The sequence below is a fragment of the Ahaetulla prasina genome, chromosome 7, assembly GCF_028640845.1.
Source record: "Ahaetulla prasina isolate Xishuangbanna chromosome 7, ASM2864084v1, whole genome shotgun sequence".
Taxonomy (NCBI): Eukaryota; Metazoa; Chordata; class Lepidosauria; order Squamata; family Colubridae; genus Ahaetulla; species Ahaetulla prasina.
In genome coordinates this window covers 54,124,087-54,141,419 of record NC_080545.1, presented here as the reverse complement: position 1 = coordinate 54,141,419, position 17,333 = coordinate 54,124,087, and the positions used below count along the sequence as shown (strand labels likewise).

General features: G+C 35.3%; 1 protein-coding gene across 1 annotated transcript in view; it reads right to left on the bottom strand.

Moving 5' to 3' along the window:
• Window positions 1–17,333, bottom strand: part of OTOGL (otogelin like) — a 118,108-nt gene that overhangs the window by 47,237 nt on the left and 53,538 nt on the right. The window contains exons 25-38 of the mRNA XM_058191655.1: window positions 17,132–17,248; window positions 16,693–16,849; window positions 15,890–15,916; window positions 14,525–14,692; window positions 12,937–13,215; window positions 11,918–12,035; window positions 11,628–11,707; window positions 10,483–11,033; window positions 7,827–10,256; window positions 6,817–6,994; window positions 5,902–6,044; window positions 5,328–5,351; window positions 5,132–5,224; window positions 366–555 (exon numbers count right to left, since the gene is read on the bottom strand). Coding sequence (XP_058047638.1) covers window positions 366–555; window positions 5,132–5,224; window positions 5,328–5,351; window positions 5,902–6,044; window positions 6,817–6,994; window positions 7,827–10,256; window positions 10,483–11,033; window positions 11,628–11,707; window positions 11,918–12,035; window positions 12,937–13,215; window positions 14,525–14,692; window positions 15,890–15,916; window positions 16,693–16,849; window positions 17,132–17,248 — 4,555 coding nt within the window. The remainder of the gene's footprint in view (window positions 1–365; window positions 556–5,131; window positions 5,225–5,327; window positions 5,352–5,901; window positions 6,045–6,816; window positions 6,995–7,826; window positions 10,257–10,482; window positions 11,034–11,627; window positions 11,708–11,917; window positions 12,036–12,936; window positions 13,216–14,524; window positions 14,693–15,889; window positions 15,917–16,692; window positions 16,850–17,131; window positions 17,249–17,333) is intronic.

The following is a 17,333-nucleotide window of genomic DNA, read 5'->3' as shown; positions in this document are numbered from 1 at the left end:
TACTAGGAGCATTACACTAATAATACATTTCAGGGAAGAATAAATAAAAATTGAACAATATAGCATCAATTTCTGACTCAATTAATTAAAACTCAGAGCATTTGCATAGAACATAGAATTGAAAAAGTAAAAAGAATTGTCTTCAAATCCCCCATTACCTTTTCTGTTAACTTCAGCAATGAATATTGAAGCTGAATAAGTTAGAACAATTTACTGTGATAATTTTACATAAAATAAATGGCAGCCATGGAAAGAAGGGAGAAGAGAGAAGAAGGGCCTTAGAAAAGAAGACAGTGAGCAAATTTAGGTGTAAAAATTTAAAAGTTCAAAGTCAGGATAATAAAATAAATTATGTATATTCTTACCACAAAGCCCCTCTGTCTTTGTAGATACATTAGAGTTAAAGCCATATTGGATGTCCATAATGCCTGTAACATGAGCCCATTTAATATTGATTCCAGCTGGTGTATTGATTACATACATTGCTCCAGTGTCCTGAATACATATGCCATCTTGCAAGAAAGGCAAAGGTTGGATTATAGAATTCACAATTACCTAAAATAATCCAGAAAAATTACAGGAATTAAAAGAATCATTTCCAAACTATGCTTTTGAAAATTATTCAGAGAAGAATTCTCTCAAACCTCCAAACAATCTCATAATATTTAAATTTGACAATATACTTTTTTCCTAAATTATATTTTCAAAAATGAATTACTTTTAGCAAGTATGGTAAGGCCAGGGGTGAAATGCTCCTGGTTCGGACCGGATTGGCTGATCTGGTAGCGATGGGTGGTTCGGAGAACCAGTAGCAAAAATTCCTCCCCGCCCCCACACCCATGCCCAGCTGAGCCATATGATCGCCAGAGCCTTTTTTTTACTTCAGCCGAATAGGTTGTAAAAAAATGCTTTTAAAAGGTAAAAAAAGGCTCTGATGATCACAGCTGAACCATGCAATCATCAGAGCCTTTTTTTTTTACTTTTAAAAGCATTTTTTCTACAACCTCTTCGGCTGACATTATAACCTCAAAAAATAAGAAAGCATCATTTTAGGTTGAGGAATATAATGGAAAGTATCCTTAGTGATTCCTCATTTACCTATAAATCATATTGTGATTGCATTATTTTTTTTCTGCAGAATTAAACAAATTTTGAGAATAGTTGAATGGGATTAAGGCCACAACAGCCAACAACAGAGGGACAACAACAACAAAATAATAAAGAACAAATTTGAAAATATATGAATTTTTTAAAGCAAATACTAAAGATAAAATGTTGGTCTGAGAAGTATTTTTTGAAAAGGCATTATTGCAGGTTTTAAAAAATTATGACAAATGACATTAATATTCATAACATACTATATAAGGTATTTATTCAGCCCTGAGGCTGAAAATTTAAGACCAATTTCCAGGTTGCTTTCTGGACACAAATTAAAATGTTTGAATAAACTATTAAGATCCTAATCATTTTAGGGGATGATTATCTGAAGGACTGCATTTTTGTTATGAACTTCAGTGGTGGGATTCAGCCAGTTCTGTCTGGATCACGCCAACCAGTAGTGGTATCTGCGGGGGGGCTCTGCCCACCCGCCCGGCAGTAATCCCCAATTACTGCACATGTGCAGAACGTCATGCGCCTGTACAGAGGGCGCATGCTAGCGAAGTGAGCATGCACATTCACATTTGCGAACCGGTAGGGAAGTGAATCCCACCTCTGATGAACTTGTCCTTAGTTATTTAGACAAGATGAGCGGTGTAATTTAATAAACAAATAAATTTAAAATATTTAGCCCGCTCTGTGGACCATTCGCCTTCATGGATTATGGCCTTGTCGTGGCGAAGGAGCTTGCATAGCTCAATGAAGCTATGAGCTATGCTGTGCAGGGCAACCCAAGATGGAGAGGTCATAGCAGAGAGTTCTGACAAAACGTGATCCACGGGAGAAGGAAATGGCAACCCACTCCAGCATCTTTGCCCTGAAAACCCCATGGACAGTATCAAAAGGTAAAAAGATATGATGCTGAAAGATGAGCTCCTCAGGTCAGAAGGTGTTCAATATGCTACTAGGGAAGAGCAGAGAGCTAATACTAGTAGCGCCAGAAAGAGTGAAGCGACTGGGTCAAAGCCAAAAGGATGCTCAGCTGTGGATGCATCTGGTGGTGAAAGGAAAGTCCAATGCTGTAAACATCTATTCTCCATAGGAACCTGGAATATAAGATCCATGAACTGGACGTGGTCAAACAAGAGATGACAAGACTGAACATCAACATCTTAGGAATCAGCAAACTAAAATGGACAGGAATGGGTGAATTTAATTCAGATGACCATCTGGTATACTACTGCAGGCAACAATCCCTCAGAAGAAATGGAATAGCCTTCATAATCAATAAAAGAGTAGGAAAAGCAATACTGGGATACAATCCCCAAAATGACAGAATGATCTCAGTTCGAATCCAAGGCAAACCATTCAATATCACAGTAATCCAAGTCTATGCCCCAACCACTGGTGCTGAAGAGGATGAAATTGACCGGTTCTATGAAGCCCTACAGCACTTTATAGAATTAACACCAAAAATGATGTCCTTATCATCATGGGGGATTGGAATGCTAAAGTAGGAAGCCAAAAGTTAACCAGAATGACAGGCAAGTTTGGCCTTGGAGTACAAAATGAAGCAGGGCACAGGAGAGTATGATGGTCATAGCAAACACTCTTTTCCAACAACCCAAGAGACGACTCTACACATGGACATCACCAGATGGTCAACACAGAAATCAGATTGACTATGTGCTCTGCAGCCAAAGATGGAGAAGCTTTATACAATCAGTAAAAACAAGACCAGGAGCTGACTGTGCCTCAGATCATGAGCTTCTCATTGCAAAATTCAGGCTCAAATTGAAGAAAGTGGGGAAAAGATATGAAGGGAACGTTTCATGCAAAGATGGGCATGATAAAGGACCAAAATGGCAGGGACCTAACAGAGACAGAAGAGATTAAGAAGAGGTGGCAAAATTACGCAGAAGAACTATACAAGAACGAGCTTAACATCCTGATAGCTATGATGGGGTGGTCACTGACCTCGAGCCAGACATCCTAGAATGTGAAGTCAAAAGGGCCTTAGGAAAGTTGAGCAACAACGAAGCTAGTGGAGATGACAGTATACCAACTGAGCTATTCAAAATCTTAAAAGATGATGCAGTAAAAGTGCTACAATCAATTTGCCAGCAAATTTGGAAAACTCAACAGTGGCCACAGGATTGGAAGAGGTCAGTTTACATTCCAATTCCAAAGAAAGCAATGCCAAAGAATGTCCAAACTATCGCACCATTGCATTCATTTCACATGCTTGTAAAGTTATGCTTAAAATCCTATAAGCTAGGCTCCTGTAGTATGTGGATCGAGAACTACCAGAAGTACATGCAGGATTTCGAAGAGGCAGAGGAACTAGAGATCAAATTGTCAACATACGCTGAATCATGGAGAAAGCTAGGGAGTTCCAGAAAAACATCTACTTCTGCTTCATTGACTATACTAAAGCCTTTGATTGTGTGGATCACAACAAATTGTGGCAAGTTTTTAAAGAGATGGGAGTACCATACCATCTTATTTGTCTCTTGAAAAACCTATAAGCGGGTCAAGAAGCAACAGTGAGAACTGGACACAGAACCACTGATTAGTTCAAAATTGGGAAAGGAGTCTGGCAAAGCTGTATACTGTCACCCTGCCTATTTAACTTATATGCAGAGCACATCATGAGAAAGGCGGGGCTAGATGAATCAAAAGTTGGAATTAAGATTGCCGGGAGAAATATCAACAACCTCAGATATGCAGATGATACCACTCTAATAGCAGAAAGCGAAGAGGAACTAAAGAGCCTCTTGATGTGGGTGAAGAAGGAGAGTGCAAAAGTTGGCTTGAAACTCAATATTAAGAAAACTAAGATCAGGCATCCGGCCCTCTCAATTCCTGGCAAATAGATGGGAAAGAAATGGAGGTAGTGACAGATTTTATTTTTCTGGGCTCCAAGATCACTGCAGATGGGGATTGCAGCCAAGAAATTAAAAGACGCTTGCTCCTGGGGAGGAAAACTATGACAAATCTAGACAGCATTCTAAAAAGCAGAGACATCACCCTGCAACAGAAATGCATATAGTCAAGGCTATGGTTTTCCCAGTTGCAATGTATTACTGTGAAAGTTGGATCATAAGAAAGGCTGAGCGCCAAAAAATTGAAGCCTTTGAACTATGGTGCTGGAGAAGACTCCTGTGAGTCCCTTGGACTGCAAGGTGATCAAATTGATCAGTCCTACAGGAGATCAACCCTGACTACTCTTTAGAAGGCCAGATCCTGAAGTTGAAACTCAAATACTTTGGTCACCTAATGAGAAGAAAGGACTCACTGGAGAGGAGCCTAATGCTGGGAAAGATTGAGGGAGGGCAAAAAAAGAAGGGGACAATAGAGAATGAGGTGGCTGGATGGAGTCACCGAAGCATTAGGCGTGAGTTTAAATGGACTCCAGAGGATGGTAGAGGACAGGAAGATCTGGCGGAATGTTGTCCATGGGCTCATGATAGGTCGGACATGACTTCGCAACTAACAACAACAACAACATGGACCATTTCCAAACTATAGAATGTACTTCCACAGTGTACTTTGCCTGCTCCTTTGCTTAATTAGAAGATTTATTAAAACACATATTTTTAGTCAGGCACTTTAATGTAAATTATTTTAATGTTTAATTATCAATAATTCTTAAATAATTCAAAATTCAGATCTGCTTTGTATAGATGGCTGATATGTTATACATACAAAGATAAACACAGTTGTTAGACTTTCTATTAATAGTAGTCGCTTATTCATTAAGGCTTTTTAAAATTGGGTTTTATCTGTATATTTTAATTAACGGGCTTTAAAATAAGTTTTTTAATTGTTTTTATTCTGTATTTATATGTTTTTAAGCGCCTGTGAACCGCCCTGAGTCCTTCGGGAGATAGGGCGGTATATAAATATGATTAAATAAATAATAAATAAATAAATAAAAGGCCAGTTAGTTTATGCCTGTAAAAGAATTGGATTGTCTACATAACAACATTTTTGCAGCAGGATTCTACAGTCCAGCAAAAGGTTAACTCACCTTTCTTGCTAAGCGGTTAATAAGTACTGAATATGGTGGTATTGTTACATTAAGTTTCTTAAAACAAAGTCCAGAAGCACTTCCTGCGGGGACCTTGAAAAGAAAGGACAAACTGTCCTGAAACTAAAACAATTAGCAGATTACTAATGTTTAAATAATAATTGATGTATTAACAACTATACTTAAAAATACTCACTAGTTTTCTTATTGAATTTGCACTCTGAAAAATAATTTTAAAAAGTGAGTTAGATTTATTGTCACATAAACACATCATTCCAGCTCAGTAATAAATATTATTACAGACTGCCTTCATGTGTATATTCATGAGTAATCAACCTATATATATATGTATATATATATATAAATTTGCATTAGTCCCTTCACAATTGTTCTGAACATTTATATCCTCAATTGAAAAACTCTGAATCTAATTCAATACCTGACAATAACCCTCATTAAATTCAAACTTTTTTCTAAGAAGATATGAGTAGCATTAGATGTTAATATTTATAACTTACTAGGTTAGTCTGCTCAATAAATACACTTCTACTAATTGTTCTAGTCATGTGAAATTATCAAGAATCATTAACAATATATTTCAGATATAATATATAAGTGAAATATACTTTTTAATATTTATGTTAGGAAATGTGTTTACAAATATAGAAACCCAAAATATTTTCAAAGCATTGTAAAAAGTTTTGTTTCTATCTGTAGTGTTTAAGATATGAAATGCTAAATTACTGCAAGGCATTACATAAGGTTCCTACCTGATTAGCCGGGCACTTTTCAATATGAGCCACAATAATTTCTGTAGGTAACTTGACTAAAATATAGGATGCTACTTTATATAGTGCTACATTATTTCCATCAAATGTAATGATACTCAGTTCAGAGAGGATAGAACACTGACCTAAGGAAAAAATTACAATTAATGAGATCTCATTAAGATTTCAGGCCTCTTTCAATCTGGAATTATACACTGAATCAATTACAATTGCATTGAATTTAGAAATAATAATTTAAAAGTTGCTTAAGAAATCATACAGTTATACTGCTATCTGTATTTGCTTAGAAGTACTCTATGATTTCAATAGGCCATATACTAAAATCAATTTGCAATATATTGTACTGATAAAAAGGGTACTTTATAAAGTATGTAAAATTACACCTATGCATCAGACACAACAAACAGTTAAAAGAGAATGGATTGTCTGACTTAGCTACAGTTATGCTTGGTGGCAATCAGCAGAAGTGTTCAGACCAGCAAACACTGGAATTCTGCTTGTTCTCTGGTAAATCAAACAGCTGATTTGTAATTCTGTGCAAATATAGCAAAGCGCAAGTATGTTATTTCAACTCAGACTTTCATATCTTATTCTGCTAATGAAAAATGCATGTGTTGGGCAAGGATGTATCAAGCCAGTTGTCTGACAATACTGAAAAATAAATTTCAGTGAATAAGAAATAAAAAGTATGCAAGCAGTTAAAACAGGATGTAAATGTATATGTTACCCCAAGGCGTTTCAACAGTGAGATGGCAGTATATAAATTTAATTAACAAACAAATAAAATAAAATTGACATTCTAGGATCTTCTTGGCATAATTTTCCTGTAATATTTCAAATGCAAAGTTAGGATTTTCTGTTTCATATAGAATCCAATATAACCATGCCAAGACTTACAAGGACATTCCCATTCAGGACAGCAGCTGTCGCTGTTCTTTTGAACTGGCATCCCTCGAAAACCACAGTCAGGTTTCTCCACATTCTTATGGCAGTTCCTTGAAAGATTGTACAGTATCCATTCCATGTTAATGCAGACGAACTGGCTACATTTGTCTATAGGATCAAGGTATCTTGGCTTTTCCATGATGGGGAAAAAAAATTGAGTCATTGACATATGATGACATATTTTGTGTACCAAAATCGACAGGCTCTTTTAAATATAAAAATGTGATTATGTACCTATTGAAATTCTGACTCTTGCAGTTTAAATGTTTTTATAAACATTTACCACAAAACCTCGGAAATAACAGTAACAGTAACAGAGTTGGAAGGGACCTTTTAGGTCATCTAGTTCAACTCTCTGCTCACAGAGGAGATCTATACTAGGGATTCGAACCACCGAACTGCCGACTTTTCTGATCGACAAGCTCAGTGTCGTAGCCACTGAACCACCTAACCAGTCTTAAGTTTATAAATATAGATCTTTGGGATTACCATAGATATGATCCTTTTGGTTGGCATGTGATGGTTAACTATGATAATACTAATTTTATTAGTCATGATAGTTATAAGGTAAAAGTGCTATTAAGGGATAATCATAAAGGATGTATTTACCAATGAACCATTTTATAATTAAGAAATATGCAAACAAACACATCTTGAGAGCTAGTTTAGTGTAGTGGTTTAAAGCATTGGACTGGAAACCCAAAGACTGAGTTCTAGTCCAGCCTTATCACAAAGCCGGCTGGGTGACCTTGCAGAGAGGATTTAGGAACAGTGGAAAAAGCGGGACTCATCATCTGACATTCAGAAGCCCCATCCCTCTTAATCAAGAGTTCCAGGGTTTTTAAAAAAAATTAACAGGTTCCATGGCCTGAAAAAACTGGAAATCTCTCAAATAAAACAGAGATATTTTAAAAATATAGAAGTAAGAAGTAAAACAAAAAAGAAAGCAAAAATGTCTTTACCGTGCATTCTGAAGATGTCACAGATACAAGTGTATATATTATTGTGCCAAATGAAGTGTGTTTGTCACTCTTTGTAGTCATCATTTTAACTTCAGCCTCTGTGGGTTGGGTTTCCACAAGTTTTGCAGCGACTTGAGATGAACTTGTTATTGTGAAATTCTGTGAGCTGATGATACTTACTTCCTCTGGTTTAGTTACACTGTAGTAAGATTTTGTTGATGGAGTCCTAGATATATCAAATGTTATATCTGTCACCTCAGAGAAAGAAACTGGTTTTACTGAAGTTGTGCTGCTTTGACTAGCAGATATAGTCATCTGAACAGGTAGTAAAGATGGCTTTTCAGTCCTTGCATCTGTTGTGATGCTTTCCTGTGAGGTTTTATTACTTTTTAAGGCATACAAAGTGCTTGTTCTATTTTGAAATTTTGAAGCATGGGTTATTGCTGTTTTGACCCAGTCTGAAACTTTATCCATTTCTAAGGGCATGGTTTGTAGAGAGTCTTTGCATGGCTTAGGTGTAAAGACAGTAACATTTGGAACATAAATGGGTGCTTGGGAGACAGCAGGAACAGGGACTGAAGTAGTAGTTGTGTGAAAATCAAAACTTACAGGAGGAAATTCAGTAACTTCAGCAATTTTGTCAGAAGCTATTGTGCCAGCAGAAGAAACTAATATTTTTTCTGAGGGGATTGTTGAGTAGTTTTCAGTAATATCTTGTGGAGTTGATGTAATAGTCCAAAGTTTGCTCAGGGTCAAAGCTGATTCCATTGCTGGTTCTGCAGACTGAGCACCTGTTAAGGAAGATAAAGTTCTCCTATCTATTAAAGAAGTCAAAGAAGGCCTTCTTGTTCCCAAATACATGGCTGAGTCATCAAAAGTAGTCAAAGAAACTGAAGACATAGTATGTATAGTGGAAAGATTTGTAATTAAAGTTAAATTTGTTGAGCTCAAATCATCATTTAGCAATATAGCAGGCATTTTTATATCAGTACTGGTTGGTACTACAGCAGAAGTGATGGGAACTGTTGATAAATTTCCAGAATGTGATGCTGTAACAGAAATCTGAGGAGTAGAAATTCTTGTTGTCAACATTTTAAAAGAGGTTTCTGAAGATGAAGTAGTAAAAGTATCAGCACTTTTAACTGTTGATGAAATTTCTGATTCTGGATACGAACCAAATGGTTCATGAGTTATTTGTGCTTCATCCTGTGAAATCTTAATAGGAATACTACTTGGCACCCTGGTATCACTAAACTCTGACAAAGTTATAAAATCAGTTGGAGATGAATCTGCATGCCACACATGTTTACTTTCTGCTGAAACTGAACTTGTCTTCGATGATTTGGTAGTCTGAAGAACTGCTAGAAGAGAACCTGTGGAAGGCCTTAAATGAAAGCTCTTTGAAATAACTGTCACTTCTCCAGTTCCTTTGGGCCTTTGAGATGTAATTGGAGGAGGCATTAATGTTGACGTTGTGTGGGTTATTAGGAGACTAAAATATGATTTTATTGGACTTCGTGTCACAACTGAAGTTGTTTTACTAACTACATCAGCAACAGTAGAAAAATGTTTTGTGGTTAAGGAAGCAATATGTTCAGAAGGTGTCAGAGATGCCTTTTGTGATGATACAAATGCAGGTGTTAATATTTTATTTATCAATTTTGAATCTGATCGAATAGTCACTGAGTCTGAATCTGAAGTACTATGAAGAGGATTTGATGCAAATGAAGTAAATCTATTGGTAGCAATAGATACAGGAACTGGAGACCTAGTTGTTGTAAATGTAGACAGATAAGGATTAATTCCTGAAGTTACAGCAAACGTTTGTGTTAAAGGTAAATCTGTCAGTGTTGTGGAAGTTGGAAGAGTTCTAGCTACCACTGAAGAAGGAACTGCAACTTCCAATAGTGTAGTTGACTCAGTTATTAAAGGAAAAGCAGTCACTGATGGTATAGCAGTAGGTGCAGGGTTACTTGATGAAGAGAAATTGTAATTGTAGGATATTGTTTTTACACTAACCATTGGAGCTTCATAAGTAGTTGGAAAAGTTGTTGACAGAGATCTAAGCAGAATAGGTGGAATGGTTGTGTTGTAGCTGTCTTTAGAAAATAATTCTGAACCTGGTGACAAATCAGGTAACTGCATGCTTGAATGAGATACCATTATTGAATAAGCATCTTTGGCAGTTGTTGGTTCAGTTGTGATTTTGGTAGATAAGTTAACATAGGTTGGCTCAGTCTCTTCAATAACCAATGTAATTGGCATTTGAGAAAATGTTTTTGATATATTCGTTATCTGGGAAGTTGTAGGATTTGTTCTATCTGGTTTGGTTCCAAATGACGATTCTGTTGGTTTCACAGCAATGCCTGGGGGAAAAGAAGTCTTACTCCATATGATTTTGAAAAGACCATGGATAATGAGAATTGTAATCTGGTGTCAGTGTCCCAATGCTATATGCAGAAATCTGTGCTAATTTTCATGAACAGTATATCTACTTTCTTAAGACAATAAATTCAGAATCACTCTGTGAGTCAGGTGGGTAGTCTTTAAATTTGATAGATAAATAAAAATTTCCATTTATTCTTAGTAGAAGTAGCAGTAATATGCCTTATTTTCACATATCTATAACCAAATAATGATTAATTCCTGAAGTTACAGCAAACGTTTGTGTTAAAGGTAAATCTGTCAGTGTTGTGGAAGTTGGAAGAGTTCTAGCTACCACTGAAGAAGGAACTGCAACTTCCAATAGTGTAGTTGACTCAGTTATTAAAGGAAAAGCAGTCACTGATGGTATAGCAGTAGGTGCAGGGTTACTTGATGAAGAGAAATTGTAATTGTAGGATATTGTTTTTACACTAACCATTGGAGCTTCATAAGTAGTTGGAAAAGTTGTTGACAGAGATCTAAGCAGAATAGGTGGAATGGTTGTGTTGTAGCTGTCTTTAGAAAATAATTCTGAACCTGGTGACAAATCAGGTAACTGCATGCTTGAATGAGATACCATTATTGAATAAGCATCTTTGGCAGTTGTTGGTTCAGTTGTGATTTTGGTAGATAAGTTAACATAGGTTGGCTCAGTCTCTTCAATAACCAATGTAATTGGCATTTGAGAAAATGTTTTTGATATATTCGTTATCTGGGAAGTTGTAGGATTTGTTCTATCTGGTTTGGTTCCAAATGACGATTCTGTTGGTTTCACAGCAATGCCTGGGGGAAAAGAAGTCTTACTCCATATGATTTTGAAAAGACCATGGATAATGAGAATTGTAATCTGGTGTCAGTGTCCCAATGCTATATGCAGAAATCTGTGCTAATTTTCATGAACAGTATATCTACTTTCTTAAGACAATAAATTCAGAATCACTCTGTGAGTCAGGTGGGTAGTCTTTAAATTTGATAGATAAATAAAAATTTCCATTTATTCTTAGTAGAAGTAGCAGTAATATGCCTTATTTTCACATATCTATAACCAAATAATGATGCAATCTGACATGACAAATGTAATAGGGCCTTACAAATATTGTACCTCTAGGATGGCATCAATGTTATGACACCTTTGGTCCATGAAATACATCAATGTTTTTTGGTTGGTTGTTTAATTATTTTATCTGTGGTTTAATTTTGAGTACTGCCTATTTTTAGAGTACAATTAGTATGTAATTGTACTCTGGATGGAGTATTTTTGCTATAATTGTAACCCACTGAGAGTCTCTTAATTACCACAGCTCCCCCCCCCCAAAAAAAGATGAATGAATAAATAATGTTGTGGCAATGCAAGAACATTATATAAAGGACACTTACAATCTTCTGGATAAACACATTTAAGTGTGATTTCATCTAGGATCATAGCTCTTGGACAATATGGTAAGCATCCTTCAACCCTACAATAAAAGATTCAAGAAAAATACAATACAAGCAATTATTTTGCCCATATAAATTATCCAGAACTCAGAATACTTGAATGTGATTTAGAATTATCATTCTAAAGAACTTCTTAAATAAAGTTTTTAAAAAACCAACTTAATATTATTTGTAGACAATTCAAGTGGAAAATAATACTATGTGTTACAATAAATATTCCTTTTACTCACGGTGGAAGAAATTTGCATGCTGTTCCTTCAGGATCATTGCATGTTTTAACACAAGGACTTGTGCAAGGTTCATATCTCCATTCACACATTCTCCTGTAAGGTATTGCTGAATGGTGTTCTAAGAAATTTTAAAATCATTTTGTAAATGATACATTTCTCTCTATAAACCAGTAGCTGAAGCTGGCAGAAATACTGTGAATGAATTTACTCTAAACCAATGGGGTTTCAAAATTTTTTACTACTGGTTCTGTGGGTGTGACTTGGTGGGCGTGGCATGGTTTGGTGGGCGTGGCATGGTGGGCATGGTAGGAAAAGGATACTGTAAAATCTCCATTTCCTCCCCAATCCAGGGGAAGTTACTGCAAAATCCCCATTTCCTCCCAATCAGCTGGGACTTGGGAGGCAGAGAATAGATGGGGCAGGGCCAGTCAGAATTTTTACTACCAGTTCTCTGAACTACTCAAAATTTCCACTACCAGTTCTCCAGAACTGGTCAGAACCTGCTGAAACCCACCTCTGCTCTAAACGTATCCCTCAAGTCTTTCCCTATTGAAAAATGCAGTACTTTCTTGTCTGCCCCCACCCTCACTTCATACAAATATAGTGTTACATATGCACTCTGCAGACTTCTAGAGTTGCATGTCTTTTATGAAATCGTATACTGTAGATGTATTTGGGAATGTAGGTCACACTGTGATTCTGAAGAATATTTATGTAGAAATAAATGCAATAAATATTTATGAAACATAAATTGTTCTTCCAAATGAAAGCAACTAAATGTTATAAACAAAATTTATAATTGTATTAATTATATTCACCTAAAAGCTACTCAATAAATCTATGAGAGAGAGAGAGACAGAGAGAGAAAGGGAGAGAGAGAGAGAGATACTGTAGATACACACACACACACACAGTAATTTCAAAGTAAGGACTTTAACTATGGTTGGTAAAAATAATATGTTTTTGCAGCATGGGGATTTATTGACAACATCTTCCATATACCATGATGTGTAACTCACCCTCAATACTGAAGCTACTTAAGCTTTTAAATTCTTCAGAACCATCAAACTTTGAGATTTTCACTGCCAAAGTGCTAAGTGTAAGGAAGAAACCTCTTTTGCTGTGCAGTTCAAATGTACTATAACTAGAGATCCAAAGTCCTTGGTGATGGATAAAAGTCGTTCTTCTACGAAATGACAAACTTGCATCCCATTGTGCTAACAAAATGCTGTTGTCATTGTGTACATAAAGAAAGTAATTTGGCCTTTCTGCACACTCAAGTGAAATCAGAGGTGAAGCTGCCAGAAAAAAAATAAAATTCATAGCAACATATAAAAAGCTTTAATATATATTACAGCAGTATTTTAATATACATATGAGTTAATAAATTGTACATAATTCAGAGAAACAAGCTAAATTGCACAGATCAATCCAAAGTAATATTAGAAAAGGTATGAGCAACATAATATGTTCCACTTCCAAATATTTAATGAGGCTGTTGCCAGTAAGTGTATTTCTGCCCATTTGACAGTATTTTTATTTTCTTTAAAAGTACATTTTTAAACCACCCATCAATAGGAAGGGAGAATATTTACTGCTGTAGCTCAAGGAACAAATTCAGGGGCCCTTCATAAGAGCACAAAAACTCTACAGCCAGAATATGCTGAGATTCTAGAAAGAGTGCAGAGAAGAGCAACAAAGATGATTAGGGGACTGGAGGCTAAAACATATGAAGAACGGTTGCAGGAACTCGCTATGCCTAGTTTAATAAAAAGAAGGACTAGGGGAGACATGATAGCAGTGTTCCGATATCTCAGAGGTTGCCACAAAGAAGAGGGAGTCGGGCTCCAAAGCACCTGAGGGTAGAACAAGAAGCAATGGGTGGAAACTGAGCAAGGAAAGAAGCAACTTAGAACTAAGGAGTAATTTCTTGACAGTTAGAACAATTAATAAGTGGAACGACTTGCCTGCAGAAGTTGTGAATGCTCCAACACTGGAAATTTTTAAGAAAATATTGGATAATCATCTGACTGAGATGGTGTAGGGTTTCCTGCCTGGGCAAGGGGTTGGACTAGAAGGCCTCCAAGGTCCCTTCCAACTATGTTGTTATTATATTATATTATATTATATTATATTATATTATATTATATTATATTATATTATATTATATTATATTATATTATATTATATTATATTATATTATATTATATTATATTATATTATATTATATTATATTATATTATATTATATTATATTATATCCAAAACCGTGGTCTGTTTTCAAAACACTGGATTTTGTTGGAAAGAAAGCCTATGGAGCATTTCACAAGAAGTAGAAAGGTCCCTTTTAATTGCTCAGTGCCCAGACAGTTCGTTTTGGTGTCAGTTCTATACAATGTGAATACTTACCTTCTTATTGCTTTAACTGTGGAAATAGAAAAATGTCTCTTGTCACTGTTAAAGCTTTTCTTATCCAGTCTATTACAATAACATTTAATCCACTTTAGGAAGTGTGTTTAAAAGAACACAATCTAATGCAGAAAATTTAATCCTTTTGCAGGTATAAAACCTGGAATTTAATTATATTGGATCAGAAGAAAATACTCACATAGAATTTTATCTTTGTAAAGTCCAGGAGTTAGCATGAAATTATAATAAACTTTTTCTTGGAGATTGTTTCTAGATAAAGGAAAAATCTTTTTGCTGTTAACATTGATCCCTATAACTGTATCATTCTGTCCATAACTGGCCAAAATATAAGGCCCTTTCCCAAGTTCTGGAAGTACAAAAATTACAATGTTAATTAGTAATAGGAAAACTAGTCATCTAGGAAGAATAACAAGCCATTTGAAAGCACAGAAACTTGTTGAAATGAATCAAAAGCAAAATGGACATAAAATTAGAACTCCCAAAATTCGGATGACTACTGCATCTAATAGCTTGAGTTTTCATGATCATTCCAGACAACAATTTATATAGCTAGTATATTATTTCAATATGCTCTTGTGCATTAACAAGACCCCTTGATTTTCACCATTCAGAAAAACAATATTAGAATCATATTTCTTATAGTATCAGCCAATTTGGGGAAGTAGTGATACTAATTTATCATTTGCCTCTCCAAATGCTTATTTGAAGGTGACCCAATTTCAGTTTCTTTCTATTGGTTCAGTAACTGATTTCCTCTCATTTTTACAGCAAAAATATTACTAAAATGTTTTCTAAAACTAAAGAACAAATTAGAGAAAACCTCCTATTAGGCCTTGCATTAGAACAAAGACATAATTCAAGAGGTTTCACCTCCATATTTCTCAGGAAATAATAACTAAAATGCAAAGAAAAGATTGTCATTAAATGGTATAGAAAAGCCCTAAAAAGAAAAAGAGATTTGCTTTGTATTTTAATTACAAATTTAAAATTATTAATTAATTTTTAAAGTATTCATTTCCTTTACAATTTGCTTCTGTTAACAATGACCATTGAAGCTAAAATTGTTCTGTCTCTAAATAGTTTTAAAATACCACATGACCTGGCTATCAGAAAAATGGCATCCTGCCTCTTGCCAGTTATTTTGCCCGTGTCCTAGACCAGGGGTCTCCAACCTTGGACCCTTTAAGACTTGTGGACTTCAACTCCCAGAGTTCCTCAGCCAGCTTTGAGGGACTCTGGGAGTTGAAGTCCACAAGTCTTAAAGGGACCAAGGTTGGAGACCCCTGTCCTAGACAGCAGTTGTCCCTGAATATATCTGTATCTGTATCTTTTTTAGAAACAGAGCAACAACAAAATATCTACATTTATTTGCCTTAATAGTCAAATATTGCATCAAATTGTGCTCATTATACCATATGGAATATTTCTGCAACTTGAAATAATTTTCAAATGCCACCTACTTATTCAATAAAAAGGATAAGTGTCTTTGATTCACGCATATGTACCTAATATTATTTTCTTTAATATTGAGAAAAATGCATACCTTGGTTGTAATAATCACAATCGTAAGCTGGAAAAAAGAACAATATAATAGTAGACATAGTAGACAACAGTAACAGAATTTGTGATTGAATATTTACAGTCAAGTAGAATTCACAAAAAGCTACTTTTACACCTTTTAATTAAGCCCTTTACTGAGGTATTTACTCAGTTCCATCAGTAATACAAGAAAATATATCAATATAGAGCCACTAGTTATGAAGATTTATTTTATTACTATGCAGATACCTACAATTAGCCTTTTCTGAACTGCAAAATAAAAATAAGTCCATATACATTTACATTTTCATCCACACTCAGTAGCCAATGCAAAAGGGGAGAATGTTCCTTCAAAAATGAGTAATATATAAAAATGTATTAGTAGATGGATGCTTGTAGTTTACATTGCTGTGGTTCTTGTCACATGAGGCCCTCCATGTATGCAGTTTATAAATAGGAAAGCTTCCTTGCCTGAAGATGGGTCGATGGCTGAAGGAATAACTAAATTATCCATGTGATGTGAAGATGGAATTTATTAGCATGGCCCCATTTCCATTTGATTTGGAAGGGAGAGAGTGAGTGAGAGAGTCTGGGAGTTAGAAAAATTTGGTTGTAAAAGCTGTACTGATTAGCATAAAGACCAATTATAAAAATATAGAGTAGATTTTTAAAAAATCCTATGCTATGCTTTCTACTATCACCATCTATGTATATATTCCAGCACACTGAGCTATTATACCTTAATGGAAAACACTGTGTGAAATAATCTGCATTATACTTAGTGATATAACAAAAAGCTTAACATACGACAGAGAGAAGGAGATCGCCAGTGAATTACTGCACCCTGCTGGCAACATTTATGAGCGTAAGCTGCAATGCTAGTGCACAGACATTCACAGTCTCCACCCAGATTACAGTTGCACGTATCTGTATGACAGTTTTTTACAAATGATGTTACATCAATCTGGAAAATATGGAGAAAAATAATAGTATGGGATAATATAAAGGCATAAAATCCATCAGGAAACAAGAGAGATTTTACAATTAGTATAATGTAATTTCATCTAAAATATATTCTGTATCTTAGGGTATAGATACCTGCAAAAATATATCAGCATGACATTAGAAAGTTTAAAAGGCACATTAGAAAGAAGAAGGAGGAAGAGGAGGATGATTAATGCTATATTATGCCTTGAGCTACAACTGCCCTGCCCGGTTTTAGAAACTATAAAAAATATCCACTTACCACATTACGGCAAGAGGCAAAAATATCACTATATAAAACTGAACATTCTTTTTTGGCATAGGGGAACTTGCTCTGATGAACTTCACATTGTTTGTTGGTCTCATTTGGACTTGCACACTAATGAAAAAAAAATAAATCATGATTAACCATAATAGTCAAGTTGCATAGTCACAATGTTTAATTGCATTTGGCATTTTTATCC